Source organism: Gobius niger, assembly GCF_951799975.1.
Source record: "Gobius niger genome assembly, chromosome: 22".
Classification (NCBI taxonomy): Eukaryota; Metazoa; Chordata; class Actinopteri; order Gobiiformes; family Gobiidae; genus Gobius; species Gobius niger.
Genome location: NC_136873.1, coordinates 12,216,684 through 12,232,208, shown reverse-complemented (window position 1 = coordinate 12,232,208; position 15,525 = coordinate 12,216,684). Strand labels below are relative to the sequence as shown.

Genomic DNA, 15,525 nt, shown 5'->3' with positions numbered 1-15,525 from the left:
AAAGCCAAACTAGAGAAAATATGCTCGGTCCAGGTGGGAGTTAAGGGGTTAAGCCACATGGATCATTTGCTGCTGTAGCTTTAAGAAACAGCTGTTGAGATAAAATAACACTAAAGAGAAATGTTTGGCTCATTTGGATTTTGTTTTCTCCTTAAATGTCTTTGTTTGGACACTATGTTGTTGGACACTAGGGGGCGACATGCGCTTTTGTTTGGCCTGCGCTCCACCAATAACTTTAAAGAAGAAGAAAAACAGCTGTAGGTGATGTCACTTCTCCCTCCCCTGGGTAAGAGACTGTCCGTTCTGTGATTTAAAAACAAACCCAGAGGCTTCGCTTAAACAAAACTATTTATTTAAATGTTCAAACTCAACACTTAACAGATAAACATGAATGTTCAGTCTCACAGGACGGTCCAGGGCGGGTCCAGGACAGTCCAGAGCAGGTCCAGGATGGTCCAGGGCAGTCTCTTCTTCTCCTAAAAGCCCTTCTTGAGCAGCCACTCCTTCAGCTCCTGGTCGTAGTGACCTTTGACCTTGAGCGTCCCGGTGACCTCGTTGACCTGCGTGGGCAGCTCTTTCCCGGTGACCTCCCTCAGGTGCTGCCGGACCTCGCGCTCCAGGGCCCAGATGTCGCCCTCCACCTTGCGGACGACGGTGAGGAGCCGGTTCCCGTGCGTGGTGTCCCTGTACACCGGGACGTTGTGCATGCGGGAGCGGCGGATCATGTAGGGCAGGGCCGGGGGCGAGGCGGGCGGGGGGCGCCAGCCGCTCGGGGTCGGCCCGGCGTGAGGAGGAGGGGTGGGCACCTGAGGAAGAGGGGGAGAGGAGTCAAGGCTGTGAGAACGGGAGGTCAATACAGATGACATCTTTAGGAGCTTCAGGAGCTCAACCCAGGCTGGCTTTACCCAAATCTAAAAGGTTCTTCAACAAAGCGTCGAAATAGCTACAAAAACAAGGATGAAAACCCGACAGAAACCCGACTAAAAAGTGATGTAAAAGTCACAAGACAGCAACAAAAAAGCAACAAAACCTTCCGGATAAACAACAACACAATAAAAAAAAAGAGCTTCAACATGTGACAACAAAGGGACTCGGGTTGGAAAAAAATATATTTGATTTAAAAAGTTGGTCAAATCGATTCATATTTTCAAAAAGATGTAAGATTTATTTTTTCAACTAAGAGTCATCTCAGGATTTTTTTTATTTTTTTAGTTAGTTTATGTTGATGCACTTTAACCATAAATATATTTACGGTTCGCAGTTACTTTTGTTTTAACCTCTTACCTCCCGCCTGAACATGTTTTCTCCTGTTCTCCAAGTTCTCCGAATCTAAAAGCTTCTTCAAAACAGCGATAAAAAAGAAAATGAGGATGTAAACACAACAAAAAAGCGCTAAAAAGTGACCAAAAGAAGCGACAAAAATGACAAAAACTCAACAAAAAAATGACAAAAATCCAACAAAAAAATGACAAAAACCCAGCAAAAAAATGACAAAAATCCAGCAAAAAAATGACAAAAATCCAGCAAAAAAATGACAAAAATCCAGCAAAAAAATCCAGCAAAAAAATGACAAAAATCCAACAAAAAATGACAAAAATCTAACAAAAAAATGACAAAAATCCAACAAAAAAATGACAAAAATCCAGCAAAAAAAATGACAAAAATCCAGCAAAAAAATGACAAAAATCCAACAAAAAATGACAAAAATCCAACAAAAAAAAGACAAAAATCCAGCAAAAAAAATGACAAAAATCCCCCCCAAAAAAAGACAAAAATCCAGCAAAAAATGACACAAATCCAACAAAAAAATGACAAAAATCCAGAAAAAAAATGACAAAAATCTAGAATCCTTCCCTTGGCATATATGTTCAATATAATGTAAATATTAACCTCTTAACCAAGAGTATTTTCTCCAGTTTGGCTTTACCCAAATCTAAAAGCTTCTTGACTGGAGCGCACAGCCTTTAGGTTTCTCCACCTCTGCTTTTTAAATCGCAGTGTGAATAATGTGTTTCAAATAAAATATATGATTATTATTGTAACGCCTCATTTGAAAGCTAAGGCCTGAAAAACTCACCCGAAAACCTCTTTTTTTCCCCCCATAACTTTTTAAAACAAAAGACACGCGAGAAAATAAAAATTAATTCCATAATCTACAATAAATCCTGAAAATAAGCTCGGATAAACATAAGGATTGAGTCTGACCGATGTTAATAAATAACAAACATGTTTTTAAGATGACTTTGTCCCGCACCTGTGTCGGGGGGATGAGCCGCTCCACAAACTCGTACTCCGCCGTGGACTCCTCGATCTGCGGCCGTGTCTCCGCTCCAGCCGCGGCCGAGAGGAGCCTGGTCCCCGGCGCCGCGGACGGGCCTCCGGGGGCCCGCAGGGAGAGCCTGAGAACGGCCGCGACAGCCCCGCGGAGCCCGGAGGAGAGCAGACAGGAGGCCGCCATGTTGGATCTGAGCTGAGCGTCACCCGGAAACAGACGAGGTTTGGGAAAAAGCGCTACGTCGCCCCCTGTTGGCGCATTTATGTACTGCAGCTCGCGCTTCCAATGACAGACCCGGAGACAAAACTACCGTGAAAAGCGAATCCACCGTGACAGTGCGCCCTCTGCTGGTAAAGACGGATATACGACGATATTTAGCACATGTTTTACAGTTGTATTGTTGGGATTATTTTGTGTAATTTAGTGTTTTTTATTACTTTTTTGCTGCTCCTCTGTCACTTTTTCTGCTGTATTTTTGTCACTTTTTTGCTGGATTTTTGTCACTTTTTTTCCTGGATTATTGTCACTTTTTTTCCTGGATTATTGTCATTTTTCTGATGGATTTTTGTCATTTTTTGCTGGATTTTTGTCATTTTTTGCTGGATTTTTGTCTTTTTTTTGTGGATTTTTGTCTTTATTTTTGCTGGACTTTTGTAATTTTTTCTGCTGGATTTTTGTCACTTTTTTGCTGGATTTTTGTAATTTTTTCTGATGGATTTTTGTCACTTTTTTTGCTGGATTTTTGTCATTTTTCTGCTGGATTTTTGTCATTTTTTTGCTGGATTTTTGTCACTTTTTTGCTGTTTTTTTTTTTCACTTTTTTGCTGGATTTTTGTCATTTTTTGGTGGATTTTTGTCTTTTTTTGCTGGATTTTTGTCACTTTTTTGTTAAGTTTTTGTCATATTTGTCGCTTTTTTTGTCACTTTTTAGCTTTTTTTGTTACGTTTACATCCTCATTTTCTTCTCGTTTTCTGCCTCTGTTTTGAAGAAGCTTTTAGATTTGGAGAATTTGGGAAAAACATGTTCAGGTGGGAGTTAAGAGGTTAAAGTCCACCTTAACCTATGGCCTTACACTCTCCTCATCTTCATCTAACTTCCTATAGCACTGTGTTCCTTTGCAGGCAGTGGCTTTAAAGCTCGTTCTCATTGTTGCAGAGAAAAGCAGCTGCTCCTCTGGGCCTTTTGGGAGGAGGGCAGTGTGGGAGTGTCCTGGAGGAAACCGGAGCGGCTCGTCCTGTTTGAGCTCTTGTTCTGAACGTGTGAAGTTCTTCAGCACAGAGCTCAGTCAGAGCCGGAGGAGCAGCATGAACGGGGGGGAGCACGTCGTTCTCAACAAGCTGGACACGGACGTGGAGGTGAGGGACTCTCCCACACAGATGTTCAACCTTTTATCGTGATCCCGGTTCAGTCCCGGTTTAGTTTTGTGTTTTAGTCTTGGTCTCCAGCTGCTGAGGACACATGTTTTGGTCGGGCTCCGGACAGATGTTTACTATCACAGCAGGAAACACGCCGTAAAACCTTTTCCTTTTCCCCTCCGTGCCCGTGTGTGTGTCGGGTCTGAGGAGGGTGTGTACATGTACAGGTTTCTGGAGTAAATGTACTTCTTAGGTAGTTCTTAGGTTTGTCACACTACTTTTTTACTTTTACTGACATTGTTTGGAAGTAAATCAACAAAAACAACGTGTTTTGTGTTGGCAAAACCCCTTAACTCCCACCTGAACCGAGCACATTTTCTCCAGTTTGGCTTTAACCTCAATCCAAAAGCTTCTGGAAAAAAGCTGTGAAAATAGCAACAAAACTGAGACAAAACAATGATGGAAATGTGACAAAAAAGTGAGAAAACATTGACAAAAAAGTGACGAAAAATGTATGAAAAAGGGGCAAAAATGTCACAAGAAATTGACAAAAAAAAAAAAAGACAAAAAAATGACAAAAAATTGATAAAAAATGGACAGAAATATGATAAAAAAATAGACAAAAAAAATACAAACATGTGATAAAAATGTGACAAAAAATGACAAAAATGTGACAAAAAAGTTTTAAAAAAAAAATGAGTTGAATACCCAACAAAAAAATGATGGTAAAAAAAATCTGATGACTTGAGGAAAAAGATCCTCTCGGTTCAGGCGGGAGTTAAGAGGTTAAAAAGTTGTTTGTACGGTCTTTCGGAGCGTCTCGTCAGGTGCTGCCTCTGTTCTTCACTTCTGTGATCCTCAGTGTACTGCAGTAGTTCTGTAGTACAGTGTACAGCTGTCTCTCTGTCGCTGCCAAATCTGGACTGAGACACTAGATCAAAATCTGCTCAAAGATTGTAGAACAGCCCCTGAATGGACAGTACGAGGCCGCCTACCACAACAACACATTGCGGCTGGCTAAGAACATGACCTCTGACCCCAGCCATGTTCTGAACCCTGAATATGTGCTGTTGCCGTCAGGGCGGCGGTTCTGTGTGCCACACTTTAAAGCAGCACTAAGTAACTCTTGCCCCTAGAGGCCATAAGCGCAAAAGCAGGTGTCGTAGAAAGTTACGATTTCACTCTTTTTCAACAAATACTGTTTAAAGTGACGTTAGCCCGCAGTTAGCTTTGCCCGTTAGCATGTTAGCTTCTTCTTCGTGATTCCATTAGTGTGTATTGGTGGCTCCGGTCCGGTGGCAGTCAAGTTGCAATTGTGGTTTTCTGGCCAGAGACACCAGGGGGAGATGAAAGACCCTCCAATCATCCCATAAACACTTCCCCCACAGTCCATCCTGAAACTAAATGAGGAGCTTAAGTCATCTATCTATCTATCTATCTATCTATCTATCTATCTATCTATCTATCTATCTATCTATCTATCTATCTATCTATCTATCTATCTATCTATCTATCTATCTATCTATCATCTATCTCTATCTATCTATCTATCTATCTATCTATCTATCTATCTATCTATCTATCTATCTATCTATCATCTATCTATCTATCTATCTATCTATCTATCTATCATCTATCTATCTATCTATCTATCTATCTATCTATCTATCTATCTATCTATCTATCTATCTATCATCTATCTATCTATCTATCTATCTATCTATCTATCATCTATCTATCTATCTATCTATCTATCTATCTATCTATCTATCTATCTATCTATCTATCTATCTATCTATCTATCTATCTATCTATCTATCTATCTATCTATCATCTATCTATCTATCATCTATCTATCTATCTACTTTAAAAACAACAAAAAACAAATGAAAATAGTAAGAATGCCACAGAGCAAACGTGCAGTCAAACATTTCTCCCGTGTTTTGTTTTGTTATACACACGCCCAACTGCAGATCTTATTCACCAGTGTCCAGCTTTATTTGGAGCTGCATTTTGTTTGGGCGGAGTTTGGAATTTTTTTCTTCCGTGCATCAAAACAAACCATTTTAAAGGCACTTGAAACATGTTTGGTTAGTCTGAAGAACCTGAACCGAGAGTCGAACCCGAGACCTTGAGGAAAGAGCGCCAGCCCCCTCAGTCAGTGTCACTCAGGCGCCAAGTCTCCACAGAAAACCACACTGTTTGTTTTAGTGGGTTTGTGTCAAATATCTGGCAAACAGGTCTCTCTTTCAGTCCTCAAACTGCCTTCACGTTTAGGCCTCTGTGGGGAGTTAGTGTTGTTTGATCAAAGACTTCATGTCATAGTGAGAAGATCAAGACTTTTACATAGTTCTGAGTTTTGTTTCAACATAAAAGTGCATTTCCTTCCAGTTGTGCCTCACTGTGTAACGCCTCATTTGAAAGCTAAGTCCTACCAAACTAATCAAACAAATCCTGTGTTTTGGTCACAGTTACATTAGACTAAAGAAGAAACTAAATGTGGCCATAACGCTACAAAAAAAGCAATGAAAACGTGACAAAAAAAATGAAGTTCTTTTTTAACCTCTTAACTCCCGCCTGAACCGAGAGCATTTTCTCCAGGTCAGCTTTACCCAAATCCTGTAGGCCAGTGTAACGCCTCATTTGAAAGCTAAGACCTACAAAACTCATCTAAATTGATCTTTTTCCTCACGTCATCGGATTTTTTTATTTTGTCATTTTTCCCCCCATTTTTTGTCTTTTTTTGTCAATGTTTTTTTTTACATTTTTTGTCATTTTTTTGTCAATTTTTTTTTACATTTTTTGTCATTTTTTGTCATTTTTTTTTACATTTGTTGTCATTTTTTGGCACTTTTTTGTCAAAGTTTTCTCACATCTTCATCATTGTTTTCGTCTCAGTTCGGTCACTATTTTCTTTTCCAGAAGCTTTTGGATTGGAGTAAAGCCAAACTGGACTGAACTCGTTTTATATTACATTTTCATTGGTAAAATGTGAGATATTGTTTTTTATATAGCATTTATCTGTACTGTACTGTACTGTACTGTACTGTACTGTACTGTACTGTACTGTACTGTACTGTACTGTACTGTACTGGATCCAGGACAGATGCAGAAATCATGCATTTTTTTTTATAGTTTCCAATAACATGTAGACTAGTGGTTTCTTATTAACCATAATCCAATGCTATAAACACATGTTATATTCATCATACATTTCGTATTTCGTTTTTGGCTAAAGACTTAGAGAAACATAAACTTACTTGAGATGTTTGTTATTTCGCGTTTATCCTTGTTTTTAGTCCAGTTCATTTGTTTTGCTCAGACTTCAGCCGCTAAATCACACGAGGGAGAATCTGCTCGTTCATGAGTCACGCTCGCGCACGTCTGCGGCCCGGGTGACGTCACGTCAAACTTTTAAAAATGTATTTTTGATGCTTTACAATTTTTTTTTTTAAGAAAAAAAGTTCATGTCCTAAAAATAGTAATTTTAAAGAAATATATTTGCCTCAAACTCCAGATGCCTGTGGACCATTTTACAGGCTGCTCCTTTTACATGAGTGTCTATGACAAAAAGGGCTTTTTGGGCTGCTGGCTGCAATACCACGGCCTGCCACTAGCACGTACTGGAGACATTCGCTACAGCCATTTTGAGAGAGACATTTTATTCAAGGCAGTTATTCTAATTTACTGCATTTACAGACCAACAGAAGGTTTGTCATCATTGTAGTGTGATATAGACTGGTGCTATGGGACTGAAAAAAGCAGAATACACCCTCTTTAAGCCGGAGAAACACATTCAGACACATGTAGACTCCACACAGGAAGCCCACACGGTCTGGAACCTGGGACTTTCTTGCTGTGAGGCAAGAGCGTAGCTGCACTCGTATCTTAGAAGCACCGTGTGTGGAGTGAAGGAGGAACAAATCCCCTCATGGCCGACTGGTGACATGTGCTCTAGGGCCACCGGTCCCGCCTCAACCGAGCTTTACCCAAATCTAAAAGCTCAAAAGAAAAAGCATCAAAATAGCGACAAAAAAAGAGGATGAAAACAAAGCAAAAATGTGCCGGAAAAGCATCAAAAATGTGACAAAAAATGTGATGAAAAGTCAACAAAAACACGACAACAAAGCAACAAAAAGGCCACAAAAACGTGACAGAACCGTAACAAAAAAATGATAGAAATAATGAGACAAAACTGTGACAAGAATTCAAGAAAAAGAGACAAAAATTCAACAAAAAAATGACAAAAAATCAAAAAAATGTGACAAAAATTCAACAAAAAAATGACAAAAAAATTAAAAAAAATGTGACAAAAATTGAACAAAATTATGACAAAAAAATCAACAAAAAGTAACAAAAAAGTGACAAAAATTTAACAAAAAAGTGACAAAAATTTAACAAATATGTGACAAAAATTTAGCAAAAATTCCACAAAAAATCAGCAAAAAAGTGACAAAAATTCAACAAAATTATGACAAAAAAATCTACAAAAAATGACAAAAAATCAACAAAAAGTAACAAAAAAATGACAAAAATTTAACAAAAAAGTGACAAAAATTTAACAAAAATGTGACAAAAATTCAACAAAATTATGACAAAAAAATCAACAAAAAAATGACAAAAAATCAACAACAAAATGACAAAAACTCAACAAAAAAATGACAAAAACTCAACAAAAAGGCAGAAAAAGTACTGAAGAAACAACAAAACTATGACAAAAAATGCGGCAACTTGACAAAAAGTTGCAATCACTTTGTAGGTCTCAGCTTTCAAATGAGGCGTTACACAGTTGCTCTCCAGCCGAGGAGCTTTTAGATTTGGGTAAAGCCGAAACTGGAGAAAATGCGCTCCTTTAAGGCCCATTTACATTAATTTGGTCCAGGCTGGTCAGAGTCCGGGGCTGTTTTTCAGTCCCAGTCCCGCCCCTGTCCCCAGGTGTTACTTCAGTCTGTCCCAGGTCTCCGCTGCCGTCAGGAACATCCGGGATCTTTGTTTTCACTTTGTCGACTCTTTGCTGAGGATCACGTCCCGAAGGTTTCGACGAGAGCGACATCATCAGCACATTCCTGAACTTATTTATTTCTGTTCCTCCTAACGACGCCTCAGGGCTTTAAAAAGTATTCACTTCACCTGTAGAAACCTGTTTGTCCATCCTGAGGACACGGAGCTTCAGACGTTGTCACGGCGATGGTTTTCACGTCTCTTTGTGCTCACGAGGCGTCGGAGTCGTGCTCACACTCGCACACGAGGCGCGGCCGTTACAGGAGGCTCAGGGAGTGGCAGAACCACAGCCTGGTCCATAGTTATACAGAGCCTCTCGTAAGTATTCATACACCTTGAGCTTTTGCACATTTTGTCATGTTTACAACCCTAAACATGAAGATTTTATTTTGATTTTTTTACTGAACGTTCACACACAAGTAACAGACAACTGTGAAGTGAAAGCGAAATGATACATGATTCTGTTATTTTTCAAAAAATAGAAAAGTGAAAAGTGGGACTTGCATAAGTATTCATACAGCATGAATGAATACTTTGTGGAACCCCCTTTTACTGCAATAACAGCAGCAAGTCTTTTGGGTCTGACTCTACAAGGTTTGCACATGTAGAGACTGACATTTTAGCCCATTCCTCTTTACAAAAACAACTCCAGCTCTGTCACATTAGAAGGAGAGCGTTTGTGAACAGCAGTTTTCAGATTATTCCACAGATTTTCAGTAGGATTTCGGTCAGGACTTTGACTGGGCCATTCTAACACATTAATATGTTTGTTTTTAAACCATTCCATTGTAGATTTAGCTTTGTGTTTAGGGTCATTGTCCTGCTGAAGGTGAATCTCCGCCCCAGCCTCAGTTCTCTTGCTGACTCCAGCAGGTTTTCCTCCAAGATTTCTCTGTATTTGGCTCCATCCATCTTCCCAACTATTCTTACAATCTCTCCAGTCCCCGCTGAGGAAAAGCAGCCCCACAGCATGATGCTCCCCCCCGTATATTTGACACTGGGGATGGTGCACTCAGGACCATGAGCAGTGTTAGGTTTGCTCCATAACGTTTGTCTCATCTGACCAAAGCTCCTTCTTCCACATGGAGCTGTGTCCTCCATATGACTTCTAGCAAACTTCAAACAGGATTTCTTATGGCCTCCTTTCAATAATGGCTTTCTTCTTCCACTCGTCCATGAAGGCCAGATTTATGTAGATACGACATAGTTGTCCCATGTACAGATTCCCCCAGCTCAGCGGCAGGACTTCACAGCTCCTCCAGAGTTATCTTGGTGCTCCTTGACCTTCATGATGTTGTTTAGTGACCAACACACTCCGACCACAGCTCTGAGGGCCTGAAAGAAGAGCTGAAATTATACTGAGAGTAGATTACACACAGGTGCCTCTATTTAACCGTTAGGGTGAGGTGTGAACATTCTGGAGTCATGAGGAATGTTCTAAAGGCAATTTAAGGCGAGACACTGCAGGTGAACAGGGAAAAAATGTATATTTACAGATATCAATTTGAAACTTTTGCCGTAGATCACTGACATAAATGTAAGAAAAAAATACATTGCAAGTTTTCTGTCATTTTATCTTTTCATAGAAGAACAAGGTGTTTTATGCCTAAAAATGCCCCAAATTTCACATCTTTTCGGCGACGAAATCTGAGTAATGGATAGAGCTACCATTCAAATTTATGGTTTTATTTTATTAATAAATGAATTACCAAGACTTTCTCAGAGGGGATTTTGGATTTCTTGCTTAGTTTTAAAATAAGCTGTTTTTTAGTGGAAAATTTTGTAAAAATTTAATTTTCGCCTTATTTTTTGACATTCAAAACTCAGTAAATGGGGCTTAAGGGATTAAATAATAAAAAATCCTTCTGAAAAAATCTTCCAAATATTGTTCAGTCCAAGGTTGGAAAATTTGATGTCTTTAGGTCCGACTGACGTGGACAAAGTGTCGCCACAATGACAGAAAAATGTGTTTTGAGAAAAAGGCCCTTGAAATTGCATTCTCCCATATAAGTCTATGGGGGAACATTGAATCAGCGCAATATTTAAACATGTTATTGTGAAGATTAGGCATATTTTTGGTTTTCGGGTGAAAGCTTATATGTTCAGAGACCAATTTGGTCCAAAACCTGAAAACTGAAAAAATTGAGTTTTGCCTGAAGTGTCTACCCTTAATGCACTCAGAAAATGCTGTATGATACTTATGCACGCCCCACTTTTCACTTTTCTATTTTTTGAAAAATAACAGAATCATGTATCATTTTGCTTTCACTTCACAGTTGTCGGTTACTTGTGTGTGAACGTTCAGTAAAAAAATCCAAATAAAATCTTTATGTTTAGGGCTGTAAACATGACAATGTGCAAAAGTTCAAGGTGTATGAATACTCACGAGAGGCTCTGTAAGATAGAACACGCTGCGGTGATACAAATATCGTGACAAATGGTCTGGATTGTTGCACTCTGAGCCCCGCCTTAACCAAGCGCACTTTCTCCAGTTCGGCTTTACCCAGATCTAAAAGCTTCTTGAAAAAATAGGGTCAAAACAGCGATAAAAATGATGATTCCTCGCTCCTCCGCAGGCGTCGGCGGGCAGGAGGCGGCGCCCGATGAACGCCCCGTTTTTGTCTTTTTTCTTCTGGATTTTTGTCACTTTTTGCTGTTTTTTTGGTCATTTTTTTGCTGGATTTTTGTATTTTTTCGTCTGGATTTTTATCATTTTTTTTGCTGTCTATTTGTCTTTTTTCTTCTGGATTTTTGTCACTGTTTGCTCTTTTTTTGGTCACTTTTTTGCTGGATTTTTGTCTTTTTTCTTCCGGATTATTGTCATTTTTCTTCTGGATTTTTATCATTTTTTTTGTCACTTTTTTGCTGGATTATTGTAATTTTTCGCTGGTTTTTCGTCTTTTTTTGCTAGATTTTTTGTCATTCTTTTGTTGCTTTTTTTGGTCACCTTTTAGCGCTTTTTTGTTGCGTTTACATCCTCATTTTCTTTTTTATCGCTGTTTTGAAGAAGCTTTTTTATTTGGAGAACTTGGTGAACAGGAGAAAACATGTTCAGGTGGGAGTTAAGAGGTCAGGATTTTTGGGACCGATTTTGATCGTGTTATTTTGGCCAGTGCGGGTTAAAGCACCAAAAAACGAGAAGAAAATGAGGATGTAAATTGACAAAAATGACAGAAATCCAGCAAAAAAAGTGACAAAAATCCAGCAAAAAAGTGACAAAAATCCAGAAAAAAAGTGACAAAAATTCAGCAAAAAAGCGACAAAAATCCAGCAAAAAAAGACAAAAATCCAGCAAAAAAGTGACAAAAATCCAGCAAAAAAGTGCCAAAAATCCAGCAAAAAAGTGACAAAAATCCAGCAAAAAAGTGACAAAAATCCAGCAAAAAAGTGACAAAAATCCAGCAAAAAAGTGACAAAAATCCAGCAAAAAAGTGACAAAAATCCAGCAAAAAAGTGACAAAAATCCAGCAAAAAAGTGACAAAAATCCAGCAAAAAAGTGACAAAAATCCAGCAAAAAAGCGACAAAAATCCAGCAAAAAAGCGACAAAAATCCAGCAAAAAAGCGACAAAAATCCAGCAAAAAAACGACAAAAATCCAGCAAAAAAGCGACAAAAATCCAGCAAAAAAGCGACAAAAATCCAGCAAAAAAACGACAAAAATCCAGCAAAAAAGTGACAAAAATCCAGCAAAAAAGCGACAAAAATCCAGCAAAAAAGCGACAAAAATCCAGCAAAAAAGCGACAAAAATCCAGCAAAAAAACGACAAAAATCCAGCAAAAAAGTGACAAAAATCCAGCAAAAAAGTGACAAAAATCCAGCAAAAAAGTGACAAAAATCCAGCAAAAAAGTGACAAAAATTCAGCAAAAAAGTGACAAAAATCCAGTAAAAAAGATAGAACACGCTGCGGTGATACAAATATCGTGACAAATGGTCTGGATTGTTGCACTCTGAGCCCCGCCTTAACCAAGCGCACTTTCTCCAGTTCGGCTTTACCCAGATCTAAAAGCTTCTTGAAAAAATAGGGTCAAAACAGCGATAAAAATGATGATTCCTCGCTCCTCCCCAGGCGTCGGCGGGCAGGAGGCGGCGCCCGATGAACATGAACCACTACGCCACGAAGAAGAGCGCGGCCCAGAGCATGCTGGACGTGGCCCTGCTCATGGCCAACTCGTCCCAGCTGAAGACGGTGCTGTACGTGGGGCCGCAGTATCGCTTCTACATCCCGCTCATCGTGCTGCTGTCCATGTCCATCTGCCTGCAGGTGCTGGTGGGGCTGCTGCTCCTCTTCATCGGTCAGTGCTCTTCACAGGAGACCGGAGCTCGTCCACCAGCCTTTGAAGGTCTCACGTTTGTGTGTGGTTTCAGTGAAGTACGACCTGAACGACGTGAGGAAACACGCCAAGCTGGACCGCATGAACAACGCCACCACGGTGTTCGTGTTCTTCACCGTCCTCATCAACATCTTCATCACCGCGCTGGGCTTCGAGGGCTTCAACATCAGGTAAAAGGAGAAGCTGGAGGACGGAGATAGATCGAACGTGGATTTCACTTCCTTCATTTCCATAGATATTCCAGAGAACTTCAAAGTGTAGCCGCGCTAAACCGAGTTTTAAATGTAATTCATGGCGACCATAGATGTAATAATTACCTATGAAGCCCCGTCATCTGTAAAACTTATATGAAGTCTGTTCCTTAACCTCTTACCACAAGCCAAAACCAAATGCATTCTCTCCTCTTTGCCATTGTCGTCACTTTTTATTTCCCTTATGTGGTTTAGTCTTTTTTTTTTTTGCTGGATTTTTGTCTTTTTTTGCTGCAATCACCCCTGAACTGTTCATCTGACTGTGTGGCTTTGCTGGATTTTTGTCACTTTTTTGCTGGATTTTTGTCTTTTTTCTGCTGGATTTTTGTCTTTTTTCTGCTGGATTTTTGTCATTTTTTTGCTGGATTTTTGTCTTTTTTCTGCTGGATTTTTGTCTTTTTTCTGCTGGATTTTTGTCTTTTTTCTGCTGGATTTTTGTCTTTTTTTGCTGGATTTTTGTCTTTTTTCTGCTGGATTTTTGTCTTTTTTTGCTGGATTTTTGTCTTTTTTCTTCTGGATTTTTGTCTTTTTTTGCTGGATTTTTGTCTTTTTTTGCTGGATTTTTGTCTTTTTTTGCTGGATTTTTGTCTTTTTTCTGCTGGATTTTTGTCTTTTTTCTGCTGGATTTTTGTCTTTTTTTGCTGGATTTTTGTCTTTTTTCTGCTGGATTTTTGTCTTTTTTTGCTGGATTTTTGTCTTTTTTTGCTGGATTTTTGTCTTTTTTCTTCTGGATTTTTGTCTTTTTTCTGCTGGATTTTTGTCTTTTTTCTGCTGGATTTTTGTCTTTTTTCTTCTGGATTTTTGTCTTTTTTTTGCTGGATTTTTGTAATTTTTTTGCTGGATTTTTGTCTTTTTTCTGCTGGATTTTTGTCTTTTTTCTGCTGGATTTTTGTCTTTTTTTTGCTGGATTTGTTGCATTTTTTTGCTGCTCTTTTGTCACCTTTTTGTTGTTTGGTCGCTTTTTTTTTGCGCTTTTTTTGTTGTGTTTACATCCTCATTTTCGTTTTTTTCGTTTTTATCGCTGTTTTGTTGGTCAAGGCAACCAGGTTTTCAGCAAACACGGCCAGTTTCTTTTACTTTGCAGACAAAAGTTCTAGATTATTTCACTATTAAACAATCTGAAAAAAAGTGACAAAAACACATGAGGGGAATAAAAAGTGACGACAATGGCCAAGAGGAGATAAGATGTTTAACCTCTCTCTCTCTCTGTGTGTGTTTGGCAGGTCGTCTTCAGCCCCCGTCATCGGAGTCCCAGAGCAAACGCTGAAGATCCTGCCCGGAGAGCTGACCAACTACACAGGAAGCCTTTAGGCCTCATTAATTAACCTGTTTATCTTTGTACAGATGTTTTTAAGCCATTTTTGTCTCAGCTCTGATTCATTTTGACCAAAACCAAGTCAGGGCCAGAACGATTGTCGACGCACAGATTTTGCACATTTACTTTTTAAACTTTGTATGAACATTATTTTGTCATTATGTGGGTGTGATTCATGTTTTCATTGTTCTAAATTAAAACATTTTTCCGATGTTATTTCCCTTTTTTATTTCTGATTATGAAGAGGTGGTGATGCACAGTGAGTAGCCACAGCTGCCCCACAGGCCAGGATGGGAAAGGCCACATTTGCATATGGACTCCCTGATTGGTCAGATTTGTTCACTCTCCTGAAGGTTATAGGTCAGGTACACGGTTAGTTTGGATCAGTTTAACCACTTTCTCCAGTTCAGTCTTACCCAAATCTAAAAGCTTCTCGACTGGAGTTTACATAGGCCAGAGTGACGCCGCATTTGAAAGCTAAGACCCACAAAACTGATCTATTTCCTTGCGTTGTTGCTGTGTTGTGTCACCTTTTTTATGTTTTTTTTTTTCACTTTTGTCACATTTTTTTTGTATTTTTGTCATATTTTTGGTTGAATTTTTGTCATTTTTTGTCACTTTTTTGTTGAATTTTTGTCACATTTTTGTTGAATTTTTGTCATTTTTTGTCACTTTTTTGTTGAATTTTTGTCACATCTTTGTTGAATTTTTGTCAAGTTTTTGTTGAATTTTTGTCATTTTTTGTTGAATTTTTGTCATTTTTTGTCACTTTTTTGTTGAATTTTTGTCACATTTTTGTTGAATTTTTGTCATTTTTTGTCACATTTTTGTCACTTTTTTGTTGAATTTTTCTCACATTTTATTGAATTTTTGTCACATTTTTATTGAATTTTTGTCACATTTTTGTTGAATTTTTGTCATTTTTTGTCACTTTTTTGTTGAATTTTTTGTCACATTTTTATTGAATTTTTGTCACATTTTTATTGAATTTTT

At 38.7% G+C, this 15,525-nt stretch overlaps 2 protein-coding genes across 2 annotated transcripts; one reads left to right on the top strand and one right to left on the bottom strand.

Annotated features, from left to right (window-relative positions):
- Positions 1 to 476: 476 nt before the first annotated feature.
- Positions 477 to 2,477, bottom strand: mrpl49 (mitochondrial ribosomal protein L49; the record flags this gene model as incomplete). Its single annotated transcript, XM_079581363.1, has 2 exons — positions 2,255 to 2,477; positions 477 to 806 (listed from the first exon to the last, which is right to left on the bottom strand). Exons 1-2 carry the CDS (start codon positions 2,456 to 2,458, stop codon positions 477 to 479), a joined length of 534 nt encoding a protein of 177 aa, XP_079437489.1. The 5' UTR covers positions 2,459 to 2,477.
- Positions 2,478 to 3,558: 1,081 nt separating this feature from the next.
- On the top strand, positions 3,559 to 14,615 carry LOC306981733 (ninjurin-1). The gene is made up of 4 exons (XM_079581371.1): positions 3,559 to 3,631; positions 12,702 to 12,927; positions 13,001 to 13,136; positions 14,441 to 14,615. The coding sequence occupies exons 1-4, from the start codon at positions 3,581 to 3,583 to the stop codon at positions 14,526 to 14,528; spliced, it is 501 nt and encodes a 166-aa protein (XP_079437497.1). The 5' UTR covers positions 3,559 to 3,580; the 3' UTR covers positions 14,529 to 14,615.
- The last annotated feature ends 910 nt before the right edge of the window (positions 14,616 to 15,525 follow it).

Coding starts and splice junctions, on each gene's coding strand:
- LOC306981733 (XM_079581371.1), top strand. CDS start 3,581: ATGAACGGGGGGGAGCACGTCGTTCTCAACAAGCTGGACACGGACGTG. Junction 3,632..12,701: donor AGCTGGACACGGACGTGGAG/GTGAGGGACTCT, acceptor GCTCCTCCCCAG/GCGTCGGCGGGCAGGAGGCG. Junction 12,928..13,000: donor GCTGCTGCTCCTCTTCATCG/GTCAGTGCTCTT, acceptor GTGTGGTTTCAG/TGAAGTACGACCTGAACGAC.